The sequence below is a fragment of the Ornithodoros turicata genome, chromosome 2, assembly GCF_037126465.1.
Source record: "Ornithodoros turicata isolate Travis chromosome 2, ASM3712646v1, whole genome shotgun sequence".
NCBI lineage: Eukaryota > Metazoa > Arthropoda > Arachnida > Ixodida > Argasidae > Ornithodoros > Ornithodoros turicata.
Window position 1 is genome coordinate 75,576,039 of NC_088202.1, and position 19,255 is coordinate 75,595,293.

General features: G+C 45.3%; 2 protein-coding genes across 3 annotated transcripts in view; one reads left to right on the top strand and one right to left on the bottom strand.

The window, feature by feature from the left end:
* The window catches only part of LOC135385579 (uncharacterized), a 41,498-nt gene extending 40,237 nt beyond the window's left edge, over positions 1-1,261 (bottom strand). For both annotated transcript variants that reach the window (XM_064614986.1, XM_064614985.1), the window contains exon 1: positions 1,146-1,261. In XM_064614986.1, coding sequence (XP_064471056.1) covers positions 1,146-1,232 — 87 coding nt within the window. In that variant the 5' untranslated portion in view covers positions 1,233-1,261. The remainder of the gene's footprint in view (positions 1-1,145) is intronic.
* LOC135385581 (venom allergen 3-like) overlaps positions 1-4,857 on the top strand; it is a 37,764-nt gene extending 32,907 nt beyond the window's left edge. Inside the window, exon 8 of the mRNA XM_064614989.1 lies at positions 3,325-4,857. Coding sequence (XP_064471059.1) covers positions 3,325-3,362 — 38 coding nt within the window. The 3' untranslated portion in view covers positions 3,363-4,857. The remainder of the gene's footprint in view (positions 1-3,324) is intronic.
* The last annotated feature ends 14,398 nt before the right edge of the window (positions 4,858-19,255 follow it).

Genomic DNA, 19,255 nt, shown 5'->3' on the forward strand with positions numbered 1-19,255 from the left:
AATTAATTAAGTACAAGTGTTAAGCAAGGATGCCACACTCTAACAGTAATATCAACAGCATCATTATTTCTGATTCTTGTTAGTAGTTCATGGTAGAACAGGTTGTTAGCTCGTAATGCCTCATACCCCAATTTTCATGACGCTCTTCGCTGGAAAACAGTCCGCCAACTGACTGGCATAACAAAGCAAAGTTACACTGACCAAAGCGCTCAGCGGTCAATGAAAAAAAGGTTGTTATCACTAGTCTGCAATATGTAATTTAAAGTGCATGAACATAATTTTCATAATTTCATTTTCGGCTTTGCTTGCTCAAACTTATTTATGCTGTGCACACACTAGGAATTTAGAACGCCGGGCAGTTCGCTGTGGATCCTGAGTTAAAATTTGCTTGAACTTTAAAGAATGACAACTATTATGGTAAGCGTAATTGGTGAAAGCATTCGCTGCTGTGTAGCATTTTTCATTGAAATATGTAATGGAACTGTCTTCGCACTTAAAATAAGTGTTCACCGGTCACTTCAAAATTAACTCGTTATTGACTACTGCACCGCAGTTTCCTTTTGGGTGAATACGTAAAACAGTTTGGATCAACATGACAGCAGTTCACGAATACCCGACGCCTTTCAAGTGTTGCGAGAGCTCTGTGCAGCTGGTGTACATCCAATACGATAGCCCTTTTGCCTTCATTCATATTACAAATCTCGTCCAACTGGACATTTAGCTTGCGTTAATTATCCGTAGAATCAACCACAGAGCACTTGCCATCCATATAAATATATGCTGTTGATTGAGACCGATTCAGGCAGTGCGAAAATGCCGGAAACCAATACAGCGCCTACATTGAACTTGCATTTCGACAGCTTCACACGCAGCCCCCCGCGCCCGCAGGTGGCACGCTGTGTCGAGAGTACAGGGAGGGTCACGTTTACGCTGGTTCGTAGCTAAAATTCTAGTCTATACCCCTGCCTCAGTGAGACTTCACCATCACACACAAACACACATACATACAGCGTTTTTCATTTTGACACTCCTAGTGCTAACGGATTAAAACCTGTGCCGTCTAGCCGTTGCAAGACAAGCGCAGAGCCATCTCATTTAAACACAGCCCTAAGACCGAAACGCATGCGCAGAAAAGACAACCGTACCTGGCTGGCAAAGAGCCGCACAGACGTAACCCGGGCAGGAAACAAACAGCTCATCTGCGCCTTGCACACCCGCAAGTTCAGACTCATCCGTATATCTAGCGCGCCGCCAAGACCGCATCCGCAGACGTGTTACTCTCCGTGACATCACCCGCCGTGGCGCGCGTACATTGGCTTCCGCTCCGTGACCTACTTTCCCTTGCTCTCAACTTTTCACTGCCCTCCTCCTCTCTCACGCGGCGTACTTCCCTCTCCACATTTGGACACGGATCGTCGTCTTGACCACGGAATGTTTAATGCTAACGAATGCTTCTAATGCTAACCCGTAAAAATTCAATCTTTGCTTCAGTGGTGGATCCGGGGGGCGATAGCCGCCCCAAAAAAGTGAGTTTGTACATTGGATTTCCGTCTCTCGCCTCCCCCACTACGCGCCCGGACAAAGAAAACGCCCCCCCCCCCCCCCTTGCACAAGGCGTCTAAGACCTGTCCCTTTTAAGACTAGCCAGGGTTGAGGGCACTTGTCCCCCCTGAGCTGACGCCCTGGAGCGAAAATTTCTAGCTCGCGTACCAGAAGTAGAAGTCTGCCCTGGTGCGTACATTAACCTTGGACACAGAGCTAGAAACACTTCCCAAGCAGCACAATGTACTGAAAGTCGAGTGCAATGGGGATGGACGGGTAGGTGGAGGGCCTTGAACATACCCATGAAACTAAAGAACATTGATAATTACACACATACCGTCCACCCCCATTGCACTCGACTTTCAGTACATTGTGCTGCCTGGGTTCTGATTGTTCCTTTCTTTCCTGGGAATAACGAGAGAAGGTACACTGACTAATCCCCAGAGGAGTATGTGTTCAAAGAGCGGATGGCCTAAAACGTGGAGTGTGCTGACCCGCCTGACCGGATATCACCTTGCTGATAGCGCATGGGGGTGAACGAACACGTCAAAATCCTAGAAGTATTACTGGAGTATTATAATAATTGTAATACACGTCTGTGCCTATTATAATACGTAATACAGATACTTTTCTCAAACCTGTATTATAGGACGTAATACAAATACAAAATGTTTTACAGTAATACTATTATAATACAAAGTATTGTAATACATGCCCAGCCCTGACCTAGCTCAGGTTTTACAAAGGCGTAGAATGTCCCAATAAGCTCATTGTTCTGTCTTAGCAAAGGGTCAGGATGGAAGACCACCAGGTAGTGTTTCCACAAGGCTGTATATCGGTCAGTGACGTGGGTACCGGGAACCTGCTGACTCAACACAGGTCGGACCACCACATGTGCAGTGTAGGGACGGCGACTCATTTCAGAATGTCGTCCATACTGAGACGAAAGGGGAACGGCGGGAAAAAAGTAAGGAGTAACTTGAGGTAACAGGGTACTAATTTTTGTAACGAATTACGTTACTAGTTAAATTTTTTTGGAAAGTAACTAAGTCGTTACTGCGTTGCCAAAAAAAAGTAACACGTTACCAAGTACCCCGTTACGTACAACTCTGGAGAGAAGAAAATGCAATGCATAAACTGGTGTTTTTGGGGCCGATCGCCCCCCACCCCCGCCCTCCCCCCATGGATGTTCCACTGTGTGTGTGGATGGGGGGTACGTCAGAGACGTCTATGCGCAAGGCCCATTTCCTGAACGAAACGCACAATGTTGCATGGTTTTGTTGATCGTTCAATATAAAGACCTGCTTACACTCCTTCTCCTCTTCCCCCTGTTACATCCTTAAAAGAAAACTTCACCACATAACACAATGAAGGCCAACCGTTGCCTCGAATGATACCGTTATCGCTTATGGTTCGTGGAAAGCGCGGAGAGTACGCCTCTTTGTGACAATTAACACTCTGTTACGGAAAGGCGCACATCCACGTTTCAAGGAAGAACGATGCAATTCGGGGTGATCGTTTGCTGGAATTGTGATATGTGGTGAAGTTCTGCTTTAAGTTCTATTCCGCAGTTACGTCATCACCACTATCTCTGTTTTAAAGAATGTAACAAGCACTCTGGCTGTGCTATGTATACACATTCAAAGAAGATATTTTGTTTTCTGAATATAAAAAAAAACTGATTTGCTTTGTTTATAAAAGGACTATGTAAATTCGCCCTGTTCAGCTTTTGGGAATGCCTCTCAAACAAATTGTGCATTTATATCTCCTTTGTTGTCGCAGAAAACGACGCTCCGCATGACGAGTCCAGCTCACCCTAGGATGGCCGAACGCGGCGCCCCTCACATTACGGCAACGGCAAATGAGCGTGGCAGCTGAACGAAATGTGGATCTTCATCGGTAGGGTGTCTCTATAGCCCAGTTGTTAGAATAAGAAGTGCCATCATATGACAGAATGATTTTCCGGAAGCTGGCTTCAACGGAAATCGCCATAACAGAATCCTTCTTGCTCCAGAGCCCACGTCTCCATCTTATTTAAAATCCAAGGAATTGCTCCAGAGTTTCTCTTCTGTTTGCAATATGCACTTGGCATCTGCTAATACACTCTAAAAGGAGATCTTCTCCGCTCACATAACACGGTCCTAGGCAGCCATAGACATCGTTCCTGAATGATATCGTACTCTCCTCTGATTCTTTTTCTTTTCTTTTCGCGGGAGGCACATGTCTTGCTGTGACACTTAGGTTGATCGTCGCAAAAGGGCGTATGCCCCGCATGCCCCGCGCTTTCAAAAAAAAAAAAAATCAGGAGTAACGCGCTTAGCATTCTGCGCAGTAGTTTGCCTTTGGCGTGTTACGTGGTCAAGTTCTGTTCCAAGAGTGCAGTTCCTTGTGGACCATTGTGGACCATCCAGAGTGGATCTTTCATTGACGAGAGGTGACTGAACACTTGGGCTGTAAAAACATCAAATTATGCGAAAACTTGATGAACAGTATCGTCAGCAGGCACCTCCTCTAGTGGACGCAAAAGAAACGTACAAGTGGACGTAACGTATCAAAACTGAAGTGAACAGCAGTGGACATGTGTTCCGGCACATGACTGTGTACGCCCCCACTAGGTCCCACCTGTATTTTACTTCTGGAACGCAATGTATTAAAATGAACGTAAGAAACGACATTTGTTGGGGTTGTATTTATGCCTGCCAAATCCTTCCTTCAGTTTTCTATTCATGAACTAAGGCGTCTTTACAAACGTCTTGATGCAGTTTCAAGCACTCGCAAACAAGAGAAACAGAACGTAAACTATCAAGTGACATCCTCACCAAGAACCATTATCCTGTCGATTTCATAAAAAGTACCTTCTATGATGTCTAGTGTTCATGAGAAGGATCCCACTCCTGATAACATTGTGTGCATTCCATATGTTCGGGGCCTATGGGAAGCTGTGCGAAGAATTTTGAAACCGCTAGGCACACAGACAGCATTTAAACCCATCAGAATGCTGTATAGCATTTTGTGCTACCCCAAATATTCTGTGCCGGACATGGAAGAATCTGGCTCTGTATACAGGTTGGAATGTGAACAATGTAGTGCCTGTCACGTTGAAGAAACTGGACGAAAGAAGGCCAGGAGACTGAAAGAACATCAACAACACATATCAAAACCAGAGGCAGTGAATCACCGCACAGATCTTATCGAGCACGTGTTAAGAACAGGTCATTCTTTCGACTTTCACAATGCAAAGACCGTGGCACACGAGCGTAGATGGGGGGGATTTTTTGGAATCTTTGCATACTCGCCGTGATGATAACGCATGTAACGCACAAAGGGCCGCCACGTGATTGCTACAAAGTCATGACTATGCTATAAGTAGAACTCGGATGGCGTACTGCTTCTTGTTTCATTCTGATGACAATGCCCGAACAAGCATATAAACGTCATATTAAATTGTGTTTCATTGTTGTGTCAAGCCAGTGTGTGTAAGTTTCCTCATGACGTCTCCTGACTTCTGGTCTATCTTCAATCGCTCAGGATTGGAGACTCACGTTGAACTAACAGGTAGGCGCATAACAACAACTGTTTTTATGAGCGCAACAGATGATAAGCTACACCATTGCTAGAGGTAAAGGCCTGTTCCGACATATAGCAGAGCGCTATTATAGCGCTACAAAACAGCGCTCACTGTAATCGGACGGTTCACACTTGCAAAGCGGCGCCAGCGCAATAATTTAGCGGAAGATCAGTGGTCGTTTTCTGCCTCTTCCATTATGGCACCTCCGGAGTTTGATATCATGCGGACGAACATGTTCGGTCAATGGACTGAATGAAAAATTACCAGACATTTTGGATGACAGACTCGCCCGTTCCAATGCGGTCGCCGTCCCGGGAAATGCGGAAGCAAAACAACTCCACGACTTCCGCGACGTCATCGCTGAAGGGCCTCCAACACGAATTTGCTGATGCTGAAAAAGTTGACACGAGCTCAACAACTCCGGCTCCACAAGACGAGCTCCGGCAAGCGCCAAGTTTTAGCGGTTTAGATCACTGCGAGGAGGAAAATATCGCGCCATTGTCTATCCTTATATAGCAAATCGCTATATGCCGGAACAGGCCTTAACTTGGTGGAAATATAATGACAAATCTGACGGAAAGGTGCGAAGTCCTACATTGTCCAACGAGGTAAAGTTTGTGTCGCAAGAAACTGGGAAATTAGGTTATTGAACATTTAAGACAATTAAAAGCTGTTTTGCCTATTATGTGAATTTTTCACTTCGTGGCTTCGTGGTAAGGCTGTCGTGAGGTGGTTGTTGTTGCACCAACCAAATCAATACTCCTTCATTATGCATATCAAATGAAAAAAAAGCGGTTGGAAAGAGCTAGTCTAGAGCTTCAAAATGATGCAGGACACGACTATGTAGCTGGAACTTGTGCAAAACAACGTAGTATTTAAAGTACCTCCACCGAGCTTGTGGTAGTTCTTTTAGTCCCCCTTAAGGTTCACAGAATAGAATGTGGCTGTTAAATATTCTGCATGTTTTCGCTAGTAGTGTCCATTTCTATGCTTTTCCTTTTGTTTTTCATTTCGAACTATAAGCAGTGTAGTTGCTTGGACGAGTGCTGCTGCATATTAGACAAATGTAACTTTATGGTGTTTTTACAGTGTGTGCCTAGTCTACGCTGCCTGTGTTCTGAACAGTTTTACAATGAATCGTATATATAGCCTGCAATTCTAGTTGATATTGAAACTGCTCGTGATGTTCAGAACTTTGTTCTACATCGGTAAGCGTTTGTAACATATGCTTTAATCATTTATGCATCACTTGTGTATTCTCAGGTATCTAAGATAAACTAATAACTGGTATCGCTGATTGAGAATACAGAAACTCCTTTTCCCATCCTTTTAGATTTCCAAGGTAGAAGTAGAACTATTTACAATTGGGGCACTATGGCCTATCTTAATAACAGTTATATAAAGCATTAAAATAAAGTAAAGTAAATTGACTCTGGCAAAATAGAAAACGGTGAGAAGAAACTATATATTACATAGCCGGTGTCCTGATGGTGACAGGCATCGTCCCAGCAAACCACAGATATCCCAGCGATATCCCAGCAACATCCCGGCGTGGATGTTCGGATATCCCAGGGATTTGCCCAGAAAGCCCGTAGAAGTCCTTTGTACATCCATAGGACTAGCAAAAGACCCGCTTTTGTACGTTTCAAGAACGTCCTATAAATATCGCGACGGGATATTCGGACGTTCAGAGGATATTCCCGTTTGCATATGCTTCTTGTCGTTTGGAATATTTATAGTGGTTTATGCTGACATTCACCCAAAATGAAACAAGAATATGCTGTAACATATTTTTTATTGTACCACAAACATAATTTTTTGCAGTGTATCGTATAACATTTTTTAACATAGTTACGGGTGCAGAAACTCAAAATCCTGTCACGCTCAGCTTCTCACTGTCCGCTCGGAACGAGAATTGCCCTGTTCCCGATTCACTTCCCGTTCCCTTCCACTTTTGTTGCAATAAAGCGTAACTATAACAGAACTAATAACACACTTCACGTAAGATTTTGAAAATATGGAAGCAGGATTGCGGGGACGTTCGTTAGGCCTAAAGTTTCGGATTACAATTCATCTGCATAGCTCACACACAAGTTTGTGTTTGTGTAAAACAAACTCCTAGTTTGTTTTACATACAACTGTGGAGAGGAACATTTACATTGTTTGCTGCAGGATTCATTCTTGTTTGGCACAAACGGAAATGGATTCTTGAGAAGCACAACCACGAGCACCAATATATACACATCGTACATCCCGCTCCACTGATCTCGATTGTAAAAGGCTGGATCGCGGATAGGGAGCGCGAGCATGAAGAAACCGGCCGCCATCTTACGGTGCCCACAACAGCCGCCGCAGCGATCATGGCAACTTCTTGCAATTACGGTCGTACCAACCGTACTGGCAAGGTTACAGGGCCTAAACTTATACAGGTGAGCCACTCTTCATCAAGGAATAAATAGGCGTCCATTCTGTACATTTATTTGACCATTATGAAGTGTTTTTTTGCCCAAAACGAGCACTGGATGCAGGTTGCTTGATCGCTCTTCCGACGTTCAATCGAGCACACTTGCATTTTACCCGGCGGCAAATACAGTTTGAGTGCATAATATGCTTGAAAGAACATGTTACACTACACAGGTAGTGTTGTCATCAATATATGTGCGAACACTCGAGCGCTTTTTTGCATGCATTGCTAGCATGGTACACGGTGTTCTCTGCGGAAGCAAGTGCCACATTCATTTCTTTGAATTACCTTCGCGCACAAGTTCGGTATTACGTCATAATAAGGCCACGATTGTCACATTTTTTCATGTATTGGTATTGTTTTGTGCTTGGTTTGATTTGTGACAAAGAATCCTACGTAACGGTGGTGTGGCGCGACTTGAGCTGTATCGTCAGCTTGTTACGATAGTAATAATTTGTAGCGTGTCGTGCTATTTGTAGCAGTTTTAAGGCAAAAGTGGTCTCTCAATACAGGTTTCGTCATGAGGGCTGCCCAGTGAATAATCTGTGCAGTGTGATACGGCTGGGTGTACAGGTATCACGTTCCTCATCCACTGGTTTCTACTTTACAGGAAGGAACAACCTCAGTGCACGCACTGTGGTTAGCCTCTCTCAGTTTTGCATATTTTCTTACATGTTCACATCAGAAACACACCTTACTCTTTAGGCTCCTTAACCCAGCAATATAATAATTAGAGATTATAATTCTTTTTAGAAGAGTTCCCCATATTAATAGTTTTTAATCTTTTTAATTTTTAGAAGATACAGGGATTGTAAACCATGTTTTAAACTGATGTTTTAACATTTGTCCAATGCATTTATTAAACAACATATTCATTTTTAACTGGTTGCACCCAAACCAATGTTCTGATGTATTATTTCCTTTGTTGTCGATGCACCATAAAAGTTGGAATAATCATCATCAATGCAGGTTACTTCACAGCTGCCTCGACATACTCAAGAAATCGGTGCAGAACCTGCGTAATGCCCGCAAACTTTGACTACCACAGCATCTCCAGAAAGTAAAGGGATATGTGTCACATGGGATTTTTAAAGGCATTCACAGTATATAATACCTTGTATGAACTGTTGTAGATCTAAGCAGCTTCTACAGTACACTCTCAGAAATTAAAACTTGTCAGGGAACTGTGATAATTGTTTCAGTTAATAGGCATGCACATATACGCTATAAGAAAATTGTTTATTGAGAATGCACTTCTCTGGCTACTCATGTTGTTTACATCTACTGTTGATCACATTCATTTATCACATATTATATTCTTATATATTATTATTATATTATCGCATATTCGATCACATTAAATTTAAAATTTAGCATATATGAGAAAATATCAGTCGGGAAGTTGCTATTCATTGCTCATTCCAACCTAAAATTGAGTGCTACAAATTTAGAGAGCGTACCTGACCATTGTCATTCCTAAAATATATATTGCCATTGTAGCAAGGTCAAAAAATAATAAATGTAGCCTTTTGCGACCTCCCTGCACGTTCATTGCATCCTGGAACGCATAAGTGCAAGAAATAAATCTTGAACTTGAATAAACTTGATGTTGTATAAACTTGACATAAAATGTTGAATAATATAATGAATGATATAAAATATTGAATAAACTTGAACTCGTATATTCTCTTTACTCATCATGAGTGATCTTCATTACTAAAGCATATCGTGTTAGACTTTTTTGTTTGCGTTTCACAGACTGGGTACACGAGGGCCAAAATGACAAAATCACAACTGTTTCAACCTCCAAATAGTCCTGTTGCAATTTGAAGACCACACGTGGAGCTGCATTGTTTGGAACATGCTCCACATAACAAGCATGAAAAAGTCAGCACTGGATACCAGGACCCCGTCCCCAAGCAGCTTTTCTCACGCTGCAGTTGTATTCAACAAAAGCATGTGAGTGCTGGAGAAGGACATTCAGTTTGGCACAACCGTGCCTGCAAATAATCAGAACAAATAAAGGAAGAAGCAAACAAACATAGAAGGGCTGTACTTCAAAAAGAGATAAGTCCTGTGTCTCAAGGAGGTGTTACCACTTTCTAAGTAACTTAATTGATTAAGCTTACATCACTACCTGATTAACTGTCCTAACGAGAGTGATCTAATTGCGTGAAGTATTTAGGGCTGCTTCGGTGTGTCCATATTTGCGAGGCAAAGCACCGCTGTCGTTTACTAAAAGACTGTTTCTGCGGCGATGCTTGATATAAATCATACTAAACCCATACACGACTAAGACAACGGCTGTGATTCTACAGTACGATCTCTTTCTGCCATGCGAGTATATATCATCCCGGACCGTTCTTTATGGAACAATTTTTGTCCAGAACGCAGCACGGGATATTACATACATGGTTGTTGTTAACCTCACATCGTTTCTTATTGAAATATTGGCTGGGAAACGTACTGTAGTACAATCCCAGGCGCTGCACTGCCGTGACGGTCTAGTTTCGGAATGCAAAACATAACGTAATTAAGAATCGAACGACAGGACACCTGTGAAACACTGTTAGGATACGTCAGTATACTGGCACCTTACAAAATTGTGTGATGACAAACAACGATCAACGCCTGCAGCGCAAAAAATACTCACAATCTCCGTTGCCTCCCATTGTTTTCTATGGGCGCACACTGCGTTTTAGGGCCTCCCAACATGGCGGCCCGAATGCACGCCTCTCCCCCACGAGCCCCTCTCTCATGCGCGATCCAGCCTTTATACATAGAGATCAGTGTCCCGCTCCAAAGCAGTAGAGTGGATTGTGGCGGCGGTAGCTTGCGCCCCCTTGCCTAATAAAGCGTTAGGTAAGCGGTGGAAACTGATGACTTTTTGTGTACTCGTATGTAATAAACCTACCAACACATTTTGCGATCACGTAATCGACGCATATGGCACTATCGACGTCTTCAAGCAAACCCGAATGAACCGAAGGTTTTAGTGGTTAAGTGCAAATGGGACTTTTACGAACGAAGAATGGACTACGGAGGCCATCTTCAGTCATGTTGTGTACAAAACGATCAGAGAGTTGGTCTGAAAAAAATATCAGGAATATATCGGCGATTCTCAGAAGAGTGTGTGATGCCACATTCCCTTTCTCGACCAAGCCCAGAAATATCTATCACCACTGCTGCACATGTACTCACGCATAACACTAGGATCAAGGAAGAAATTCACCGTACGTAATGCAAAATAAACAATTCTTATTCATGATTAACATAGTCCGGGATGTCCCAGGGATGTTCATAGGATGTTGAAATTTTGGAACGTCTGCGACGTATTTGGGATCATGTCATGGATGTCCACTGGACGTGCGGACAACATTGCGACATTCGAGACGTTCGCGACCTATTCTGGACGTCCATGGGATATTAGTGGTTTGCTGGGGTGATGTCATGTTATGCTCTGACAGAGCGCCTGGCTCTGGCAACGTTGTTGCTCTTTGCGTCTTCTGGGGGGACTCACTTTTTGCACTCCGTTAACGGAGCCCCACGTGACATGTCCTCCGACCGCGCCCACCTTCGAGAATACACAACGAGGTGGAAGACATCTCTCCCATTTTCCCCTCTTTCGATGAGCGTCACGTGACTTCTCCACCACGTGACCCTCCCTGGACACCGGCGTCGTTCCCAGGATGCGAGCGCTCTCTCCAGAACATGACATCACTGCAATTTGCGGGCAAGACATGACGTCACCTGCTCCTTGCGTCATCGAAACTGGTGGAGGCCAGCAGATCTTCAAAAACTGATAGGAATGCAAAACGCTCACAAACAGGATTGAGATTTCGGGTATAGAATCCTTGAGGTTCCTTTTTTTCATGTACTAAATAAGATAAACGCCGTTTTCCGGGTCCGGAGTGGCATTTTAAGGTGTAGTACACAACCTTCTCCACGAAGCAAGGAAGTGCCATTAAGCATGGGTCGAGACCTTGCTTCATTTAACAAGGAGTCTATCACGATTCACAATATTTGCAATGAGATTTGCAAGAACATCCGGAGAAAGCAGTCATCGGTCCGGCCCGATCGCCTCGAGTGACGTCAGCAGATCTGCGTGTATGCATGCGGGGCATCTCTGTGGAGCAATCGAAAGCAGTCGTTGGTCACTTCCGTCGCGAAGTCACGTGAACCGAGGAGTTTCTGTCGCCGTCGAGCATTCACACGGAACGAGGGATGGGAGCGGATAGGTCCGGCGGATTTATCAGGCTGCGTGAACCAGTATTCTCACTTTTCTGCACTGTGGTAGAACAGGAGAAATTACATTTGGTCACTGCACCAGCGAAATAAAAAAAAACATCTGCTATCGTCGATGACAACACATATTTCGTGGTCGACGCTTTTGCGTGTTGCCGTGCCGCAGAATCATAAAATGTCCATTTCATTGAAAAGAAAGAACACGTACTAAAAGCTATTTACAAGAGAAAGCGGCATATGCGTGTGCAAAACCTGTCATAATCACACACACATAATCATAACTCATCTGCTGTTATTGTATCGTGCAGGAAGGTCACATTTCCACGCCGTGCTATGGTAGGTATCGTATTTCGAGATCTGCTTGCTCGTAGGAAAACCCTCGTTTTCCCCATTTTTTCTGACTTCGTGAAGACCGGTACACGATTACTCTTTTTTATTACGCGGTTCTTCGAACACCCTCTCCTTCAGTGGTCAGAGCTGTAACAAAGCCTGTCGAAAGCAGAAAAAGAACAGTCAAAGACGTCAGACGTCAAAAGTCAAAAGACGTTGCTCCGTCGCAAACATGTCATTTGTGAGTCGGAGGTGAATGGTCCTAGTTGGGATTCAGGTCCTCCGCGGACCGGAGAAGACGCCCATTTTGATAACGTAGGCTGTGACGTTCACACCATCAGTGGACTTATCCTGGGGATGCGTCCCTCGTGCTCCCACCGCCTTAATAGGGCTTACATCTCCTTATCTCTTCGTCTGTCATGGCGTCCGGAAAGTGGCGCTCCCATCGCCCGGCAGGCTGGTCCTGTCGCAGCAGCCCTCTTCTACATAATCATGTAGGTTCCTCATATGTGAAAATCGTAATCCTAACATCCTAAAATTGTAATCCTAATTCTAATTGTAATCCTAAAACTGTTAAAACGAGGGAACAACACGAAAAAATGCACACACACATACACATAACCGCACCAAGCGCTACTAAGTTTTTAGCACTTTTGAACATGAACCTACACCAACAAGCCCAGTACCGGCGTCTACTTTGCGCCTCCGGGGGGGCATAGGTCGGCATTTCCCGAAAAATTTATTCAACATCACATCATGTCCGGCCTTTCTCACAGCCCATAACATCACATCACCATCACATCATCAACCTGTCGTTCAACATCAACATCACAGCTCGTCACATCATCAACCCATCATTCAACATCAACATCACAGCTCATCACATCATTACCCATTATTCAACATCAACAGCACAGCCCATCACATCATTACCCATCATCTGACATCACAGCCCATAACATCATTACTCAGCATTTTACATCGCAGCGCATCATATCATAGGACAGAATTCAACTTCAGAACTCGGTCTGAATCCAAGTTCATTTTGAAGATGGACTTCGAAGCTAAACGCCAGAGACCACAGTGTTTTGTTGTGGTAGTGTCGTAATGGTAGGCGGCACGCCCGCCCACTTCTCTGAGTGAGTCTTTGCGGGTCGGAGGTAAGCGAGTGTGGATGTAATGCTGTAGTGAAAGCGTGTATGGAAACGCGGAATGCTTGCAATGGGGAGGACTGGCTACTGTGGCGACTGGTATGCCGCCGCCCAGTGCTCGTATTGTGGCGCAATTCGTCGATCGAGTGTGTGACACTCAATAACAGATCTCGGACTCTGGTGGTGTATGGTATAAACTTTTTTTGACGCTGCGCTACTACGTGTATGACTAGCATGTTTTCGTCTTCCGCCGCGTATGCGGAGGCATGCTCGTTGTGGCAGTGATGAAACTGCTTGTCGGTACACTCTTAACTCGGTGCGTTTTATCGTAACGTTTAGCAATGTGTAACCTTTATATGGACGTATATTTCAAAATATCGTAGAGGTTACACGTCCGATACCTCAAGGTAGAGGTTAAAAACGACTTGTAACGTGAGTAGTAGGCATATGTACTGTATAAGAACCATACTGTATAACAACCACTTTTTCTAATCCAAGATGGCCTATTCTAATCCAATTCTAAGCCAACACAATCCATTTGTAATCCAACACAAACCAATCCAAAGCCATCTGATTGGCCGCCATTAGCCCCGCCCACTTCACGTTGATTGGTCCATGCCAAGCCTACTGATCGTTGATTAGTCAATCGTTGCTCTGCTCCTTTATGCTAATTAGTTGGCTTGGCTCCGCCCACTTTACGTTGATTGGCTCATGCTAATCCTATTGATCGTTGATTGCTCAATCGTAGCTTCACCCCTTTATGCTAATTACTTGGCTCCGCCCATGGCATCTGATCGTAGATCGGTTGCCCATAGCTCCGCCCCTTTATGCTAATTACTTGACTCTGCCCACTTCACGCTGATTGGTGCACGCTGACCCTTTATGCTAATTAACCGGCTCCGCTGATTGGTCGTACTGATCACTCTCCCAGCACTCTGATTGGCCCGCCTTCACCAACGCGGCGGCAGCCCCGCTGCAGCTTTATCTCAGACAGACAGGGAAAAAAATACCTTTCAGCATTTATTGAGTACATGTTTGAGGAAAAGCATGGCGGTCTTGAAGAGATTGATTCCTTTGATGCTGGGCGTGGTTCAGCGGAAGTGACGGATCATGTAGACGTCTCCGGGACAGTGGCTGAGAAAAATTTCGTCCTCCGTGAGTTGAAACTTCCACGTGCACTGGATATCTTCGTAGCTGTCGCTCACGTCCAGCGAGTGAAGGCACGTACGCAGCGATCCAGTAGCATTCCTGTCCACGTTAATGCCGGACCGCATAGGTACCACGTGCCACTCCCTGATGGCCAAGATGTCGCCCGGGCATTCGTGCGTGTACGTGTGCTTATCCTTCTCCAGCTTGATGCTCGCCGTACTGTTGCCGGCGTCCAGCACCAGCGTGCACGAGACGAGCGAGAAGAGAACGTGGTACCACATCCTTCCAGTGACGCAGTCCAAATGTGAACGGCGGGTGAAATCCAGCTATCTACGTCATCCACTCGAGCTTATCATATTCGCAGCTTCTGTACGGGTAGGAGTCCACGTCATTGTAGAGGTATCGTTTGTCGTCGTACGCCATCAGACTTCTTTTCACAGTTCTGATGGTGTACATGCGCTGTTTCTTACCCACTATTGACACCTATTTGTGCGATACGCTAGCGTGCTTGAATAGGGTATCGTGGTACGTATCATGGAGGAGGTGTTTGCTCACAATGTTTTTTTTTTACCCCTTTAGCTCTTGCTATCTGTTTTCCCCTGGCTAACTTGATGGAATACATTTTGGCTTTCAAGCATATTACTTCCTCGATGGGTATGTTACCTGTTTCAGTTTTGAACGCTCCAAGTCTACCGCGATTCCTCTCGCTGTACAGTGGATGATCACGATCGAAGGAAGACAAGTCTAAATGGTCGTCGGCGATCGCACGTAACTGATCTTCATAGTCCTTACAGAATAGGCCGAGGATCAGGGAATCCGTGTCAAAGTAGCAGGTAATCACCGGACAAGTGAGCTTGCTGAGCAGGGTTTCATAGTAGAATGAGTACATGGTTAACTTACTCAGTTCTAAAATCGTGAAGCCAATATGCAGGGGGAAATCGCATCGCACTTTCCTCTTGCGCATTTCGTACATGACACAATCGGGGGACAAAAATTCCATTCGCACGCATTCTGCCCTACTCCCGAGGCGACTCGCCGTCTCCTCATCGAAGGCTACTCGAATGTCCCGCATATTAAATTTATTTAGCAACGTACGCCCGAAGACCGCATTAATTGAGATTTTATAGAAATTGTTCTTGAACGTCGTGCCCGAGGCGACGCGTCTGGCAACATTGTCCTCGATGTAGGGACGCAGGAATGGTGCCTGACGACATTTGAGAATTCGGTGAATTTTCGTCTCCCTCATTCCCAGTCTACAATAGAGCGCGAGCAGCGCGTAATGAACGACGTACTCAACCTTGTTCTTGCACGTGAGCAGCAGCTTTTTGCTGTTCGCCAGCTGATACATCAATTCTTCGAGGAGCCCCCGCTGAATTGGTGAGAGCCATTCCTTCGGGACGACACCGCGGGGGAAGTACCGCGTCAGCGCGTGGATAGATTTTGGATACTCCAAGTCGTACACGTATCCCCCGTCCGAATCCATTCGAAATCGCCAACTGGGAGGTGCTTTATCATACTGAATCCGTAAAGATTGTTGCAATCTATGTACGATATGTACACCTCCTCTTTATTGGGATCGTAGCCACTGCACAGCAGGTTGTTAGCCCGTAAATGACGTCTGCTCGCCTGAGAGAGCCCGCCTCTAACACCCGATTCGATGGTCCGGTACATGTCCTCGTCGATGATCAGTTCCAATTTTGCCTGCGTGTAATTTAGAGCGCATTGCCACGAATATGATGCCAGAGAAACGCAATGGAGCAAACCGCGCGCGTCGTAGCAGAGACATCGGAAGTGCTGCATTACGTCAGCATGTAACAGGGCATCCGTTTTCAGGTACAATGCATTATAATCCCTCTAGTTCGAGCATCCAAAACGTTCAAATACGTGCTGCGCGTATGGATAGTCTTCGTCGCTTATATCCTCACCCGTCAGATCGTTTCGGAAAGCGGAATTGCCGGCAGAGCCAATTCGTCGTAGGCTGTGAACGAGCTAACATGGCTGTATGGGAATACACCTTTACGAAGCGAAATTTCGTAGTCGTCTCCAAATACCTGCTTCAGGCATTGGAACGCCTCAACGCCTCTGCGCCCCCCATGGATTTGATGGTTTCAACTAGCTGTCCCAGCCACGAATTTAGGTACTGCATGGTATCTCTGAATAGGAAGGTGCCAATTTCTAACAATTGGATTTTTTCCATGGAACTGGCCACAATGAAGGGAGCTCGCTTCCACCCGAGAAGGTGAAATTCCCACAGCAGTCCGGCCAAATCGTAGGCCAGATTGTGCACCATAATGGGCAGTTTTTCCCTCGTCGTGCACGCCACGTTACAGGAGTTGCACACCATCGCGATGTAATTTGTTTCGCCGGCAGTACAACGCTTGGAATGGTCGTGATGCCGGACACGTGGAAAATGTTGTGCGATCTCCAGCCTACAGTAAACGCAGTAGGTGGCAGTTCTTTGCCGGGCCCGTTGCTCATCATTCAGCACCATTTCGGCGGGGCATGCGTTCAGGGCGATCATATCGTCCCGCATTTCCATGAAAGCTTTCACGCACTGCCTCGCGGAATCTTCACCGTGGTGCGTCCTGATTCGCATCACCTTTGAGTCGTGGGTGTGCACGAGCACGGCACAGAAGCTCGAGGTGACGTGACGCTGCGAGAACGCTCTCCGTGTTCAACGCGCTGACATAGTTGTACTGCTGCTTGTACACTATTTTAGTAAATTCTACAAAGTTTTTGCCCGGTTCGCAAAATTCCAATATGATTTCGTTTACGTCCGCGCACAGGCGACGATGTTTCGCCATGCTCTCTTCCTTCACGAAAGAGCGCGTGCAACGCTCGCATACGAAACGCCTATTGTCTCTCATCAGTAACCGCTCGAGAGACTTGATCCCAAAAAAATGTTCATCTACAGCCAATAAGTAAATTTTCTTTTCATACTCGAATTTTGGGGGTTGTGACACGTGCACTCCCTGATCGACGTACTCGTATAGGTGCACGGATATCTTGTTTTTGTCTTCGAATTCGTCCAGATCGGAGTAGGAAACGGCGAAGCGACTAGGTCACCAGTACTCCGACGCATAATTTTCGTATTTTTCCATCTATTCCTTTCCTCTGGGTGCAGGAGGGCGAGCGTATTGTATTTAAAACACTCACCCTCCTTACGTGCCGGTAAATGAATATTCGTGAGCACGTTCCGGCATTTAGCCAAATGATCGGGAAGCGCCCCAGTGCATCCGAATGTTTTAGTTTTCATCGCTGATACACATATTTGAACGTTTTGGATGTCGGTGGACACGAACCCACTCCCTTCCCGCTGATAATATTCGACGCGCACTGTGGACTCCTGAATCACGTCCGTCAGGATATTCGCGATGGCTCCGTCGCTGTGGACTTCGCGAGCAAACGCGATAAAGTGAGCGATGTGCGCGATTATCTCCCCTGAGTTTCCTTCACCATTAAAACATCGGAACAAATGCAAAACCTAAAGGGTATTCATTGCGCTCTCAGTATAGCGACCATATCGTGAAAATGAATCATTAAATATTGTCACAATTCATCTACTCCCTGATCGTGAACAGATGCCAATAGCACGTATCTTTTGACGATACTTCGAAATGCAGCGTCAGTCTGGAAGAAGGGCAGGAAGGATATGTCCATGTCGGGGTGCGATCGCATCACATGCCCATACAGTGTAGGAGGTGCGCCGTCCCGAGAATCGTCTTCCGATTCATCCTCGATATCGTGAGGGTCAAAAAAAGCAGAATACACACTGAGGCACTGAAAATAAACGGATCCATAAGAAATGTGAAACAAGTGAGGCGAATAACTTACTTTCGAAGAGAGTCGAAGCAGACTCTTCCCCCCCCTGAGGCGATCGCGCGGCTTATAAACCAGCATCCACGCTGCATGTGCCAACACGTCAGGGCTTGCTTGTTTCCGCACGGTCGTAAATCATTTTAAGCGACTCACAGATGAAGATTTGCAAGAAATGCGAGATTTACCAGATCTGAAACTCGAGAAGAAGAAGAGATTCAGGGAGGTAAAAGAGTCGCATCGCCTGACATCACCTTTACTCACGCGAAGAAAAAGTGACCGAGACCAGCGAATGTTCGCGTCCCATATGTAATCATCAGGAAACTAAAAATACATGTATTTCTGATTTTAAGAGAAAAAATGTTGCGTTGTTGTCATGGATTAGGAAGATAGACTGATATGATGGAAAGCTATATTGATAGAATGATATGATAGGGAGCTATAGCGCGTATTCATCGACTAAGCAAGTATAGTTTGTGGAGAGCTATAGAGAATAAAGGACACCACGCTTTTTTTAAGCAACAAACAACTTTTCTAGCAGCTTTATTGATTTTAGGTCATTAGCGGCGAGATTATCGGAAAACAGGGATACAATGCTCTTCAGTGATTTCCTTTTCGCCAACAATGTCGCCACGATACAACAGTACACACCACACATTGGAGAATACAGGCTTTGGATACAGACATCATTATATTCATCTACGAGGAGGCGTTTCAGCTCGGATTCAATGGGTGGCAATCCGAAGGAATCAAAGTAGATGAGGTCATCCTTCATTTTCGCGTACAGAATCCAGTGCTCCCCGGCTTGCTGTCGTCGATCGGTGTTGTCCACGATTGTACCCGGTCTATCCAGCGTGGGCAGACGATCGTCTCGAGCGTATACATCACAGAAGAGTGCCGAAGTGTAATCGTTGTACTTGAGGAGTCGCTCGATATCTTGCTCGAACATCGCTAATCCAGTGTGACGTTCCTGTTCTTATCGATGGACAT